At 38.6% G+C, this 15,551-nt stretch overlaps 1 protein-coding gene across 2 annotated transcripts in view; it reads right to left on the bottom strand.

Moving 5' to 3' along the window:
- Positions 1-15,551, bottom strand: part of INTS9 (integrator complex subunit 9) — a 110,671-nt gene that overhangs the window by 72,598 nt on the left and 22,522 nt on the right. The window contains exons 2-3 of one of the 2 annotated variants that reach the window (XM_024746934.1): positions 7,206-7,479; positions 6,227-6,354 (exon numbers count right to left, since the gene is read on the bottom strand). In XM_024746934.1, the coding sequence (XP_024602702.1) occupies positions 6,227-6,354; positions 7,206-7,346 (269 nt within the window). In that variant the 5' untranslated portion in view covers positions 7,347-7,479. The remainder of the gene's footprint in view (positions 1-6,226; positions 6,355-7,205; positions 7,480-15,551) is intronic. The other variant, XM_024746935.1, reaches the window with a different exon arrangement.

Raw genomic sequence — 15,551 nt, 5'->3', positions numbered from 1 at the left:
TTTACATTTTCCCTTTATTAATCAAAAAGTGAGAATTTTTGGATTTCATTCTTGAGAATGAAAATTACTACTAGGAGAATCAAGTTTGGTTGGCATAAATTATACCTGAAAAACTTTTTTTAAAATTCTGGGAGCTTTCCCAGAAAAATACTCTATTACCATTATCTGTTTAATTCCCATCTCATTTCAGTCACATATATACCTTCACTTATAGACTTCTTACTTCTTAAAAAATATTACTTACTACCAGATCAAAAAACCAAGCATTCTAATAAAAGTGTAATGACAAGACAATCCGAATACCGTTCTCATTTCATGCACACTAACTCCCTAAAAGAAGTTGTAAATATCCACTTCCCTTTACAAAGAGAACTGGATCAAAGGACATGCATCCTGTCTGTTCTCCATCAGACACACACAAGTCAACCTCCAAATTACAGATGACTGATTCAATTAGTTTTGTCCTCAACAAGTGATTAGAAATGGTACACTGCTTATGGGACTTCCCTGGTGGTCCAGCAGTTAAGACTCTGCACTCCCAATGTAGGGGGCCCAGGGGATCTGGTCAGGGAACTAGATCCCGCATGCTGCAACTAACAGCTTGCATGCTAAAACTGAAAAAAAAAGATCCCGCGTGCCACAACTAAGACCTGGTGCAGCAAAATTAAAAAACAAAAGAAGAAATGGTATACTGCTTATAAAAAAAAATTTTTTTAAGTAAAAATTTCAGGTATTGTGGTTTTAACTCTTGCTAAATATTTTTTATAACATCAAAGCCTTCTATGAAATATCTGTAGTTATTCTGGATTTAAGAAATTGCTAGTAGATGGTACTGAATGCTCAAAGGAGAGCAAGACCATGTTATAGCAACAGTGCCAATGATAAAGGGGCACACAAATGCGTCATCAGATGGCAAATGGATGCTGACTACAGAGATGAAAATATTTTGTTACTGAGGACCAACAAGTTAATGAATAAACCATGAAGAGTTAGCAAACTTTAAGCTACCAAAGAGGAAGAGATTTATTACTTTGTTCCTAATGATTACAAAATTTGAGAGGGAACAGGAGTTACGAGGTGAACACAGAGGGCGATTTTCCAGAAAGAGGGACAGGAAACAACCTCATCATTTGGTGAAGTACTGAAGGAGGATAAGGTATTCATCTTCACTCATTCATTAATGAATCTTGATTTATGTGTCGAGCACTCAGCTGCTGGTGATACGACCATGAGCAAAACGCGCCTGTCCTCCTGAGGGGTTAGGGAAGACAGACAGATCAAGTAATCACACAGAGAACAAGCTGCTATGAATGATGAGGCACACACAGCGCACAAGGCACCACAAAGTCTCCTAACAAGGGACTCGTCTAGGCAGCATCAAGACTTCCTTGAGTCTCTGAAGAACGAGCTGACATCTGGATGGTAGCAGAGTCAAGGGGAAACTGGGTCAAGGGGCAAGGTCTGGAGGGAATAAAGAAAGAAGACAGCTACAAGGCCCAGGACTTTCCTCCAACCATTATCACCAGGCTTTGGCATGGATATCTTAAGAAAATAAAAAAAGGTTATCCAAATGAAATTTCAAGGAGGGTCCTATATATACCCTCCCCCTCAACAAACTAAAATGCCTTCTCTCTGTCCTTCCCATATAGAAACTGGAGTCATAAATGATCTGAGAGAGGAGCTCCTGCTAAATAGGCTAAGGGAAGGTGGGTTCAGGGAGGGGTGAAGAGGCTTCCTGGCGGAAGGAACAATCTGTGTGACTGCTCCCAGGCAGGAGATAAGACTTCTTTGAAACTGAAAGAAAAGAAAGAGCAAGATACTAGAAGAGAGGCATAAAGCCTAATGTACCAAGACTGACTTGGCATTTATCCTAACAACAATGGAGGGGACTTCCCTGGTGGCACAGTGGTTAAGAATCTGCCTGCCAATGCAGGGAACACGGGTTTGAGCCCTGGTCTGGGAAGATCCCATATGCCGCGGAGCAACTAAGCCTGTGTGCCACAACTACTGAGCCCGCATGCCACAACTACTGAAGCCCGCCCGCCTAGAGCCCGTGCTCTGCAACAAGAGAAGCCACCGCAATGAGAAGCCCGCACACCACAAAGAAGAGTAGCCCCTGCTTGCCGCAACTAGAGAAAGCCTGCACACAGCAACGAAGACCCAACGCAGCCAAAAATAATAAATAAATAAATTTAAAAGCAATGGAAAAACCACTGAAAGGTCTTAAACAGGTGAAAGACGAGATTAGATCTGTATTTCTAAAAGGTGATTTTGGAGAAAATTGATATCAAGTGCCTTCTGATAACACGTACCATCATTTGTGTGGTATTCCTACCGAAAATAGTAACCCCAACCTAATTATGAGGAAACGTGAGACAAACCTATATTGAAAGATGTTATATAAAATAATTGGCCTGCACTCCTAAAAATGGCAAGGTCACGAAAGACATAGAGACTGAAACTCTTCCAGATTAAAGGAGATTAAAGACGTGACAAAATGCAATGTGTGATCTGGATTGGATCCTAGACCAGTAAGTTATTTTTCTTTTTTGCTATAAAAGGCATTACAGTGAAATATGGACTGGTATAACTTGGAAAATGTAAATAAGGTACACAGCTCAGATACTTGTATAGTATCGACGTTAACTGATTTTCTTTATTGTACTGTGGTTACGTAAGAGAATGTCCTTCTTCTTATAAGACAGGCACGTAAGTATTTAGGTGGCAAAGGAGCACGGTGTCTATCTTTCAAATGGGTCAGAAAAAACTACATGCATATGTAATATAAAGAGGCAGTGATAAAGCAAATGTGATAAAATGTTAGTAACTGGTAAGAGTAACTGGGAATTGTCTGTAACTATTCTTGCAACTTTTCTGTAAATCTGAAGCCATTTCAAAATAAAAAGTTACACAAAAAGAAGACTCTGGATTCAGACAGGGGCAAGAACAGAATTGAAGGAACTGGTTAGGAAGCTTTACCAGTAATGCCTGTAAAAGAGGATGATGACTACCACAGTAGCACTTAAGAGAAGTAACTGGATTCTAGAGCTATCTAGAAGGTAAAAATGACAATGCTTAATGAAAGGTTGGATGTGGGAAGTGAGGAAGGGGGCATCTAAGTGAACTCTCAGCTCTCTGGCTTTTATAACAGGGTGCCATTCCCTAAGATAGGGCAGCATGGGGGGAAACCAGGTCTGGGAGGGTGTACTCTCCTCTTCTGGACCAAGTCTAATCATAAACTCAGTTTGGGGTATGGTGAGTTCTGAAGTGCTTTCAAAGGCACATCCGAGGAGAGAAACCGAGTAGGCATTTTGGATTTATGATTATGAATGTGGAACTCACATGTGGAACTTAACTAAAAATACACATTTGTAAGTTATTGTCTGGATGGTTATCGAGGCCCTGAGCATTTATCTTTTATTTTATTTTTTAAAATTTATTTATTTTTGGCTGTGTTGGGTCTTTGCTGCCGCACGTGGGCTTTCCCTACTTGCGGCGAGCGGGGGCTACTCTTCGTTGAGGTGCGCAGGCTTCTCATTGTGGTGGCTTCTCTTGTTGCGGAGCACGGGCTCTAGGCACGAGGGCTTCAGTAGTTGTGGCACACGGGCTTAGTTGCTCTGCAGCACGTGGGATCTTCCCGGACCAGGGCTTGAACCCGTGTCCCTGCCTTGGCAGGCGGATTCTTAACCACTGCGCCACCAGGGAAGTCCCTCTGAACATTTATTAAATTCCCTTGGTGGAGCCTCTGTGGCCAAGCACTGAATACTAAAGAATTCTCATGTGTGATGGCCAGTTAGAGGAAAATGAATCTCCAACGTAGATAGAAGAGAAAGATTCAGAGAAGTAACGAAAACCAGGACTGTATTATCATGGAGGAGAGTGATGCTGAGTGGCTAAGGAGGGTGAGGATGACAAATGCGTATTATAGCTAATGACGTGGAAGTCATTTGTGATTTACTGAAAGATGTTCTGGTGGTTGGTGGGGGCAAAGCAGACTGGGAAGGAGTTAGGAATGCTGAAGGGGAAAGTGGGGTTGAGAGAAGGTTAAAAAGATTTATTTATTTTTTTTTATATTTTAAGTTAGAAGTGACAGCATAATTAAATGGGAAGGACTGAGTCAAGATGGAAAGATTCAAGATAAAGGAAAGATTACAATAGCGAAATGATGCAGAAGGAGAGAAGGGTTGAAATCCAGGGAAGACAAAGGGATTCATTCCTATGACAAATATTTACGGAGCAGCTACTGCATGCCAAGAACTCTTTTAGGCACTGGGAATACAGTGGAGAGCAAACAAAATCTCTGCCCTTATAAAACTTACCTTTTAGTGGAGAAGAAAGACAATATATAAACCAAGTATGTATATATGATGTAATGAGAAGTGCTCTGAAGACATAAAGCAGGACGAGGGGACAGAGAGGGACTGGGGATACTATTTTAGCCAAGTGGACCTCCAAGGTTTCTGGCCTGAGCAAATGAAGACAATTTTTGTAAGGAACTGCCATGGGCTGTTAATCATCCCATTAGTATAACCTCCCTCTGAGAGAAAAACAATGACAAGGGGAAGAGAGAGTAGAATTGGATTCTGTATTCACTTGAGAATACAGAATTAGGTAAAGACAGGAATAAACAGGAAAGGGAAAACATGTAGCTAGGACTGTGTGCCCAACTCAGGTTTTGAACACCTAGATGATTCATGACCCTGCAGAGCATGTAGGCCCCCATTTGGGAACCCTCGGCATACCCTGTATTTTATTTTCTTTAGTAATTATCACAAGTATATAGCTATTTTTTGTACCATAAGTATAATTAAATCTTCAACTGTGTACTTCTTTCTCCTCTGACAGACTATAAATTCCATGAGGAAAGAAAAGTTGTCTTGTTCATGTTTGTATCCCCTGGTCTAGGACACTGCAGATTCTTAACACCAAGTGAATGAACATTTTAAGCTTTGGAAGGAAACAGACAATGATATCAGGCTATTTTAATAAAAAACATGCAGTCATTTTTGTTGAGAAATATATGACACCTACAGTTCCTAAATCAACTCTAAATACATTTTTTTCCCCTTCTGGATAATATCTATGGATGGTAAAAGTATTTCTAAGTGCTGGATGTGATTATAACTGAATTTTATCATCTATGCATAAAATGTAATCTGGAATTAACTCTGACCTTGTCCCCATCACCTTACTGTATCCCTTATCTCAGAAAAAAGTCAATCGTTGATTTTTTTTTTTTTCTTTGCGGTAGCGGGCGGCCCCTCCCGTTGCGGAGCACAGGCTCAGCAGCCATGGCTCACGGGCCTAGCCGCTCCGCGGCATGTGGGATCCTCCCAGACCAGGGCACGAACCCGTGTCCCCTGCATCGGCAGGCGGACTCTCAACCACTGCGCCACCAGGGAAGTCCCAATCGTTGATTTTTAATTCTACTTTTCCTAGATGGTTCACAGGGTTATCATTATTAATAATCATTGCACACAGTGAAGTCTTCAGCAGTGAATGAGATACATTAGATGGTTTAACTAGCTCGTTATGCTTTTAAGCTCTTAAATCTGCTTTAGATAGCTTTTCTGTCTCCCCTCTTTCATGCGGTATCACTTTTTGCTGCTGGGAGTATATCTGCTTCTAAAAGTTACCCACTTCTTTTACAAAGTGCTGCTTCTAAATAACAGCAAGCTGGAAAACCAATCTCCTAGACAAGGTCTTAGTAAGAGTAAACAGTGCTGCCTGTAGGCCTGGGGTAATCTGTCTACTTTAAGACATGGACTTTGGCTTCACGTAAGATTCTATGATATCTACAGCTGACTAGTATGAAAATAATGCATAGATACCTATCAAAAAGAAATGTCAGGCTCTATGATGTCAAGTCCCTGCAAAGGCAGTTAAATGATTCTAAAATTCAATTCGTGGGGCTCATCAGTTGACCATTTATCAGCTCCTACATGAATTAGCAAGAAAGATGAAATATATATGACCTCACTTGCACTGAGTAGTTGCAGGAACATTTAACAGAAGCTCAGAAGAAGTTATAATAAAGAAGTCAATCAATAAATCAATACAACACTTTCTATCAACCCAGCCAAAGGAAATTATTTTGATGAAGAACATTTTTAAGGGAACAAAGTAAACTTAGCACAACACACAAGGTAGTGGTCATCTTGATGCTATTGTGTACCGTTTTTCAGCAAACCAAAGCTCATTTTGTCTCGGATGCATCAGCACATACCTTTGAACAAGTGGCAAAGGAAGGAAATTGAGGGTGGAATTCATGTCCAGTCCACAGTCCAGCATAATGGTGGTTGATTTGAATTTGAGCACATTGCATGGTAAGGTTGGGTGCCCGGACAGGCAATACTGAAAAACAAACAAACAAACAAATCACTTTTGTCAATAATCAGTTACAGAAAAAGCCTAAAAAATAAAGTGAATTAAATAAAGCTGATCATCTTTTCTCATTAGAGCACTGTGTAAATTCAGCTAACTTTCTATATGGCTTCCTCCCTTTTACAGTGCTGGATACCACTTCCCCTAGCACTCAGCATCCTCAAAAATCTCAGATCATACCCAGTTCTTCGCGGGGTACCAACTTACATCTCAGGAAAGTAGCGTTTTGGAGGGGCCAAGGTTATTCTAAACAGAAGGTTTCCTGGCTGTAGTTTTCTGCTCCACTCTCACATGACACTTGCAAATTCTCACTATCCTGTCAGACCTAAGTACTGTGTAAAGTCAATAAAATTCTAAGCTGGAATCTCAAACTGTGCTACAGGTTAGGTTTGCTCCTCTGTAAATAAGTCGGGTGACTTTCCTCCAAGAGGAAATGCTTGGGAAGGGTTAACAAACAAGCATCAGTAAGGGGGTGATGGCTCAGCCTTGTCAGAAGAAATGACTCCAATGGACAAGTGACTTCCCTGACGTGCAGACACTAGGCAGGAGTGAGGGACACCCATTCCCAACCAATCAAGAGCCTCTTGCCTGTGGCCGCAGTCCTCAGAAGTCAAAGGGGCACAAGCCACAAAGGCGTATTCAAAGGGGAGTGATGAAGCAAAGCAGCACACTGACCTCAAACATCCCTCAGGTCCTCCTCAATGGAGTGGGGATGACAGATACGCCACATTGAAAATTATTTACATGGGATGGACCCTGTGTCACCTTTCATAATTCGACTGCTGTTCTGAAGACAATGAATGAAAGAAGAGAGAAAAGACCTTTTCTCCCACTTCTCTCTTCTTCATTCCGTAGAAGGCTCCCTTGAACAGCAAAGCCCAGAAGATGGAGGGGTCAACGGTTCCCATCTCCTGACAGACACATTCTTTCGGATTTAAGCACAAGTCAGGGTAGCGCGACATCAGTGCTTGTCCCCACACGGCCACCGCAGCGCACGCCAAGTCTTCATTGCTCGTTGGTTCTGTCACTCGATAAATTTCCTAGTTTTCTCCAGAAGACATTACAGGAACTGATGAGTTTTTAAAACTGCAGGTTCTAAAAGGTCAGGAGCCAAGAAATTGTGAGTATTTTGCAACCTTCTTTTTTGGCCGCACTGCATGGCTTGTGGGATCTTAGTTCCCCGAGCAGAGATCGAACTCATAGCCCCTCACTGGAAGCACAGAGCCCTACCCACTGGACTGCCAGGGAAGTCCCTTTCGAGCTTCTTTATTCCAAGTTTGTGAAAGATAATTATATTTCCCAATCCACAATTCACAACTCATGGCCTGAAAGGGTACATGGTTACTTACAATGAAAACAGTAACAAAAAAAATACTAAAAAGTCCAGGAAGCATGATTTGGGTAATTATTCTTTACCTAAGTTCATTCTTTGATAGGTATCAGAACTACGGGAAAAATTTTCCTACTAATCAAAGCAGAGCTATTCCTACCCCACCCTTCTCCATCTGGTTCCCTATTGCTAGCTTGGTCTTTATCCCTATCTAAGAAGTATGTATTTGTTAAAGAAAAACTATCTCAAAATGAACACAAAGCACCCTGTTAAACCTGCCCCAAACATGACAGAGGACTTTCCTATATTTCCCCTTTATAAAGAAAAAAATCAGATACTCAGAAAAACCTAAAAAGAAAATAAATGAAATGTATATAATGGTTATTTCTGGGTTTAAAGATTATGGTGTAATTTTCTCCTTTCAGTTTTCTGCATTTTCCAAACATTTGACAATGAGCATTTACCATACTTTTATAATCAGAAAAAAAATATGATTAAAACAAAACTGAAAATTTATCCAGTCACACTGAAAGACAAAATCTTTTTTATCTTCATCTTTAAATCATGGATAACAAGTTGCAGCAGAAGACAGAAGATGGACATGTAAAAGCTTCTGCTCAAAAGATTTCAGGCAAAGGAAGTTAGCCAACAGACTTTACATTTGCTCCTATCGTCCAAGGATAAAGAAAGGTGAGGAACACTTTATAAGGGCCATAACTGAATGGGAGAAACATTTTCAGAGCGTCTACTGAAAGAGCGCCAGACCTTGATCTCACTAGCTCCAATTTTATGGATCAGGAAATTGAGTTTTACACAGTTTGAAGGGCTTGTCTGAGAAGAGAGAGCCAAAGACACACAGCAAGGTCTCCTGACTCCATAGATCCCACTTGTGCTTCCCAAAGTGCACTGCTCACTTTGTGGGTCAACTCAGTCTGCTGAGACACAGAGTAACTGTCACCAGTAAATGAGGCATCTGGCAAGGTTCCCAAAGTTTCCCTGGCTCCAGTGGTGCTCTTTGCACGTTTCTAATATGCTGCCTACAGTCACCAAGCAGATTATAATCTAGCGAGAGGTAGGGACTAATACACAAAAACATTAAGTAATCATGTGATTTTAATTTTGCAATTAGAAATAAATATGACAGAAAATTTGAAAAATACCAGAAAGAAAAATATTACCCACAGCATTTCTACAGTCCCTGTCTTTTTTCATATTTGTAAAAGCTATAATTTTGGTGCACCTATTGCTCTGTATGCTGCTTTTAAGATTCATGGCTGTGTTTTGTCTATGTTGCATATCACTTCATTTTATTGGCTGCCTAAGTAAATATACCATCACTTGTTTAATTATTCTCTTACTGTTAAAACATTTAGGGTTGCTTTCAGTTGCTTTATTACAAACATGGCTGTGGTGATAACTTTAGTGCTCAAGGCTTTTTCCATATTGGACTGTTTCTTCAGAGGATTCCCAGAAGTGGCATTAACTAGGTCAAAAAATATGAGCATTTTATGGCTTTTGAAATATGCTGCCAAAACGCTTTCCAAAAAAGGCTGTGCCTATTTACAATGTCATCAGGAATATAGCAGAAGATCTGTTTCACTGCTTATTCCCATCAGCATTATGGTCAAAACCATCTAGAATCTACACCAAAATGTCTCTATAATGTTAGTACATGTTAGTAGCAGCTATCTAGGAGCAATTAAATGGCCCTAAACAGGAAATCAACTACTTGATAAATGAATTAATTTTGAGAGGCAGTTTGAAGCAATGATTTAAAGCAGGGAGTTTGAAGTAAGACTGCCTAGGCTCAAATCTTGGTTGTGCTCACTACCGTGTGATTTGGAGAAAGTTACTTAGCTTCGCCAAGATTGAGCTTCCTTATCTGCAGGATGCAGTAATAGAAGCTACCCTCCTAAAGTTGTGGGGACTAAATGAATAGATACAGAACCTGACACACAGTATGTGCTAATGGTTGCTATAGTTATAAAATCATTAAGAGGCTGAAGAGGTCACCTAAATATTTTTTTTTGGGGGGGCACCTAAGTTTACAGGATTTTAGAGAAGAAATTCTATTCTGTGTGGCATTCACTAATGTTTTAGACATCTGTGTATCCCATAAGACTAGGTAAAGGGAATGAATAATTTTACAAATATTTTTCTATTGCTAGTTTTCCCTCCAGGAAGATACAGTTACTACTGAGTACAGAAGTGAATATTGTAGCCAACATAAGGTTTTACAATTTTTATTTTTTCTAGCTTAATAAGCACACAGCAGTGCTTTCATGTTAATTTTATTTCTACTTAATAACAAAGCAGATTTTTCTGTGTAATAATTTATTACCTATATTTCCTCATGTACCTGCTGATTTCTTTTTACCACTGAATAAATCTGGTTTCAGAACTTATATATGCTTAACATATATAAGCATTGTTTATATTTTTTGGGTAAAAATTTTTATCAGTTATACTTAGTACGTGTATTTCTCATTCTCTTACTTTCATTTAAAAAAGTTTTATCATGGAAAATTTCAAACATACAGGTAAGCAAAATTAGTACAGTAAACTCCCATTACTCAGATTTAACAACTATCCATATTCTGCCTTTCTCTTTGTTGCTTTCTTTTTTTTAAAAAAAATGTATTTATGGCTGTGTTGGGTCTTCGTTTCTGTGCATGGGCTTTCTCTAGTTGTGGCAAGCGGGGGCCACTCTTCATCGTGGTACGCAGGCCTCTCACCATCGCGGCCTCTGTTGTTGCGGAGTGCTCCAGACGCGCAGGCTCAGTAATTGTGGCTCACGGGCCCAGTTGCTCCACGGCATGTGGGATCTTCCTAGACCAGGGCTCGAACCCGTGTCCCCTGCATTGGCAGGCAGATTCTGAACCACTGCGCCACTAGGGAAGCCCTGTTGCTTTCCTTTTGATACTGACACACTTCTGAGGAATAGCTATTATGTTGACAAACCAATCTGATCTCTGAAAATACTGTTTTCATAAATAGTCCTAAAATGATCTCTTATGCACAACTGGGACAAAAACATGAGTCCATTTTCCTAAATGTCCTTGCAGAATTCATTAAAGGCAACTCCTTTTGCCTTTAACTTATCCTTGGTTTTCAACACCTGAGTCCTTTAGTAGTTTGAATATATTTCTGAAATCTCTATTCTGTCCACTGGTTTTTTGTTTTTTGTTTTCACCTCAATGCTGTAAAGTTTTTACTTTGTAATATTTGAAAATAAGCTAGAATGACTAGACTTCAATTCTAAAAAAAAGTTTTTCTAAGGATGTAAATGGAAGCTACATTTAATCTATATATTTAGTGAATGCTGCCATTTTTACTATACAATAACATTTCTCTGAGTCAGGTGCAATGCACTGCTTTCTCTTTTATTAATTTTATTTTTTCTTCCTTTACAGTTTAAAATGTTGTATTCCTTTAGCTCATAACCAACCAGTCAATTATCATTAACATAAATATGTTTGCTTTTCAATTTCTATTTAATTTCTGCTCTGAGTTTTATTGTTCTATTTCAAGTTTTATCTGTTATACTTTTTAAATTTCTGCAGTTAGATGTGTAGCTGATTAAAATATGCATTCAGGTTACAGACAGCCCTGTAAGTGATGCTCTGGATATATTTTACAAGTTTACATTGTGTTTTCAATTTACCCATTTCTAAATACAATGAAATTTCTATTGTGATTTCTACTTTGAGCTACAAAAGAACTGTGTGTTGTGTGTGTGTGTGTTTGGTTTAACTTCCAAATATAAAGGTGGAAATGGTTATCTTTTGGTTACTGATTTCTAATTTTCTTGTGGGCAGGGAACAGATTTTATAATACTTTTTTGATATTTATTGAAATTTGCTTTGTAAGTCTGTACACTGTGAATAGCTGATTTTTACAAATGATCCACTGTGCATGAAAATTGGAAATATATAATCTAATTGTATACAGAGCAGGTTAAGTTTATTATCTTATCTAAATCTCCTATATCCTTATCTACTTTGAGTCTTAGGGGAGAAGAAACTGGCAATTTCTTTTTGTAATTCTGTCATATTTTGCTTTATACACCTTGAGGCTATATTGCTAGGTACATAATGGTTAGGATTAATACTAGTGCAAGGTTTACGATTATGTAATGCTCTTTGTATCTCTGGGCTTTCTATCCTGTTCCACTGATCTATCTTTCTGTTTTTGTGCCAGTACCATACTGTCTTGATTACTGTTGCTTTGTAATATAGTCTAAAGTCAGGGAGCCTTATTCCTCCAGCTCCTTTTTTCGTTCTCAAGATTGCTTTGGCTATTCGGGGTCTTTTGTGTTTCCATACAAATTGCGAAATTTTTTGTTCTGTAATGCTCTTTGTCTTAAAATCTATTTCTAGATTTATTTCTAAATAATATAGCTATACCAATTTTTCCTTCAGTCAACAGTCTTCTTTTTTTTTTTTTGCGGTACGCGGGCCTCTCACTGTTGTGGCCTCTCCCGTTGCGGAGCACAGGCTCCGGACGCGCAGGCTCAGCGGCCATGGCTCACGGGCCTAGCCGCTCCGCGGCATGTGGGATCTTCCCGGACCGGGGCATGAACCCGTGTCCCCTGCATCGGCAGGCGGACTCTCAACCACTGCGCCACCAGGGAAGCCCAGTCTTCTGTTTTTTTAAATGAAATTTTACACATATACACACACAGTTAAAAATGAATCACCAATTTGAGAGGCAACTACTTTTGACTCTTACCGATATTTCTTCTAGTTACCTCTGTATTTCTCAATAATATTGTTATCCTGTTATTTCTTGAGTTCTTGAATTTTAGTTGTTGTTGATTTTTTTCTACTATGGAAGCTATTTATAAATAGATGAAACTTTGCTATGGTCCGTAACCAAGATATGTACAAAAGGATTCCCTATCACATTTGAAGCAATGCACATGAAGGCAACTGCCAAATTCCTTGGACTGGATAAAAGAAATTTAAAAGGAAAGAGAAGTTTTTTTTTTTTTTTTTCCCGGCACACGGGCCTCTCACTGTTGTGGCCTCTCCTGTTGCGGAGCACAGGCTCCGGACGCACAGGCTCAGCGGCCATGACTCACGGGCCCAGCCGCTCCGCGGCATGTGGGATCTTCCCGGACAGGGGCACGAACCTGTGTCCCCTGCATTGGCAGGCGGACTCTCAACCACTGCGCCACCAGGGAAGCCCAGAAAGAGAAGTTTGTGTAACAGATTCATGTACTGATCAACACCATCATTAAAGCAACTTGTCATGGTTCAATTCTCAGTGTTGCTTTTTCCCTCAGTGCTATGTAAATAAAAGATATGTCCTAACAATAGTACTGTAGAGTCAATTAATTATTTTACATTATTTTTCAGTTAATGATTATTTACTATCATTTTAACCAATTTATTTGTTCACCAATCCTTCTTGTATCCCATTTCTTGGGTTCAATTCCCTTTTTCCTGAAATACATCCTTTAGTCTACTTCCTTTAAATGGTGTTCAAAATGTAAACTCTTAGTCCTTATTAGTCTGGAAATTTCTTAATTTTGAATTTACTCCTCAACAGTGATGGTGGTGGAATTATAGGGTAGCAAGTTACCTTAGAACGGTAAAAATACTAATCCAACTGTCTTCTGGCATCTATCATAGCTGATGAGAAATCTGCTGCCAGTCTAACTGGTAATCCGTTATAGGTTGCTATTAAAATCTATTTCCCATTGATGTTTTGATCTTTCATTAAGATGTACATTGGCATGATTTTCTTTTTTGGGGAGGGGATTATACTTTTAACATATAAAGACTCATCTTTGACAACTGTGAAAAACACTGTCAGTCATTATCATCTTGAATATGATTTCTCCATTCTTCCTAGTTTCTACTAGTGGAATGCCTATTAAATACTCATTGTAATGTTTCATTTTACTCTGTCTCTAACTAAATTATCCTTTCATATTTTGCTTTTATAGCCCTGTACAGTGCATTCTGGATACTTTCCTCAGCTCTATCTTACTTTGCTAATTCTTTCTTATTGGTGTCAAGTCTGCTATTTAACTCAACTTTTCAATGACTGCTTTTCATTTCTAGTTCTCTTTAAAAAATAGCATCTTGCTCTTTTCATAGGTTTGATATCTTCATATATATCTTTGATCATTTTAACGTTTTAATTTTAGAATCTCCATCAGATTGTACAATTGTCTGAAGTTCTTGGGAGTCTTGTTATGTTTGCTGATTCTAACTCATGGTGGATTTCATTACTGTTGTTTTAAAATTCTGGATGGTGAGCCCATCTTTGGTGGGGCTACATCTGTGGGAATTCTATGTAGAACAGGTTGAGGCAGGTCCCCAAGAAGTATCTTGAGATCAATCTTTAAGTTGATTTCTCAGCTTGAATATTCGTACTTATAGGGGAGCATACAAATCAGACTTTCACACTCTCAAAGCACCAGCACAAGCTCCTTGCACAGACAATCTTCCTTACTGACCTCTTAAGCAAGCAAATGGTATTTTTCTAATACTCCTTTCATACGTAGCTCTTGGGGGTTTCTGGTTACTGATTTTGAAATGTGTTTCTGAATATTACAATGATTACTAAGAATACTCATATTATGACCTCAGATTTCAGCAAATCTAACACTTAAAAAGCTGTTATGAACACAAAATGACAACCAGCCAATCCAGCCTCACAGAAATCTTCAAAAGCAGTATGAATTACTGTAAACTTCAGGAAAAAAACCCACCACAACCAGAAAACACAAAACAACAACACAAGAATTTGGCAAATCAACTATATTTCATAAAAAAAATAAAAAATAAAGAATTTGGCAAGTTAGTACATTTGGTAAATTTGGCAATTTCATCATATGGCAAATTTAATTTTAGTGAATTGCCTTTGAGAAATATTTAAGTCTGTCTTTTGCAGAAAGAACCATGGACTAAAACATCATATATGTTCTTCTCTTTCCTAGTCTTATTTAAAATAATTATAATATACATAGTTATTATGATATGGTATTTATTAAATGTCAGGCACTCTGCAAGAACTTTACATTTAATTCCTTTAATCTTCCTAGGAATGCTATGAGGTAGGAACTATATTCCCATTTTACAGAGGAAAAAAATGAAGCACAGAAATTATGAGGTCCCAAAGCTGTAAAGGCTGTGCCAGGACTTGAACCCAGGCGAATGAGATCCAGAGAGAGTACACTTCACCACCACAGCATGCTATGCTACAGAGAGAAAGGAACTGTCAGAGACTAAGAAAAATTTGCAGAGATGATGTGCTCTAAAAGGCCATACTTTGAGTTGATAAGAATATAGACTGAATTTATAAGCTAGTGAACAAAGAAAATTAGTTAGCTGGCTAATATAAGGTAAAGCAAAGATTAAATTATTAAATATGTCTGCAATCCATCATAAGCAGTAATTTTCTTTTGTTGAGTTTTCCCTTCCATTCAAAAAAAGAAACAAACAAACAAAAAGGTGATAAGATTCTCTCACTCTAAAGCAGTTTTACTGCTGAAACTACCTTTAAATATCTGTAATGTAACCTATAACCTTTAGGTTGAGTTAATGCCGAAAGCTGTTTAATCTTGTTCAGGAGAATTGTACACACCATAAAGGAACTTTTTTACAGGTAAGAGTGTTAATGAAGTAAGTTGTAAATGACATCACATTTTTATCCTATTTTTCTCCTTTTTCTATTTAATCAACACATATATTCACTGTGGAGACCTATGAGCAGAGAAAAGAGGTTCAGTTTTCTTTTCTCTCTGGCAGTGGAATAGACTTTGGTTCTTTCTGATTCAAATATAACATTAAAAAGATATGTCTAGCAAATTGATTTTTATGTA

This window comes from Neophocaena asiaeorientalis, unplaced genomic scaffold, assembly GCF_003031525.2.
Source record: "Neophocaena asiaeorientalis asiaeorientalis breed wild unplaced genomic scaffold, Neophocaena_asiaeorientalis_V1.1 scaffold633, whole genome shotgun sequence".
NCBI lineage: Eukaryota > Metazoa > Chordata > Mammalia > Artiodactyla > Phocoenidae > Neophocaena > Neophocaena asiaeorientalis.
Note: the sequence above shows the minus strand (reverse complement) of the source record. Positions and strands in the feature narration are given on the sequence as shown.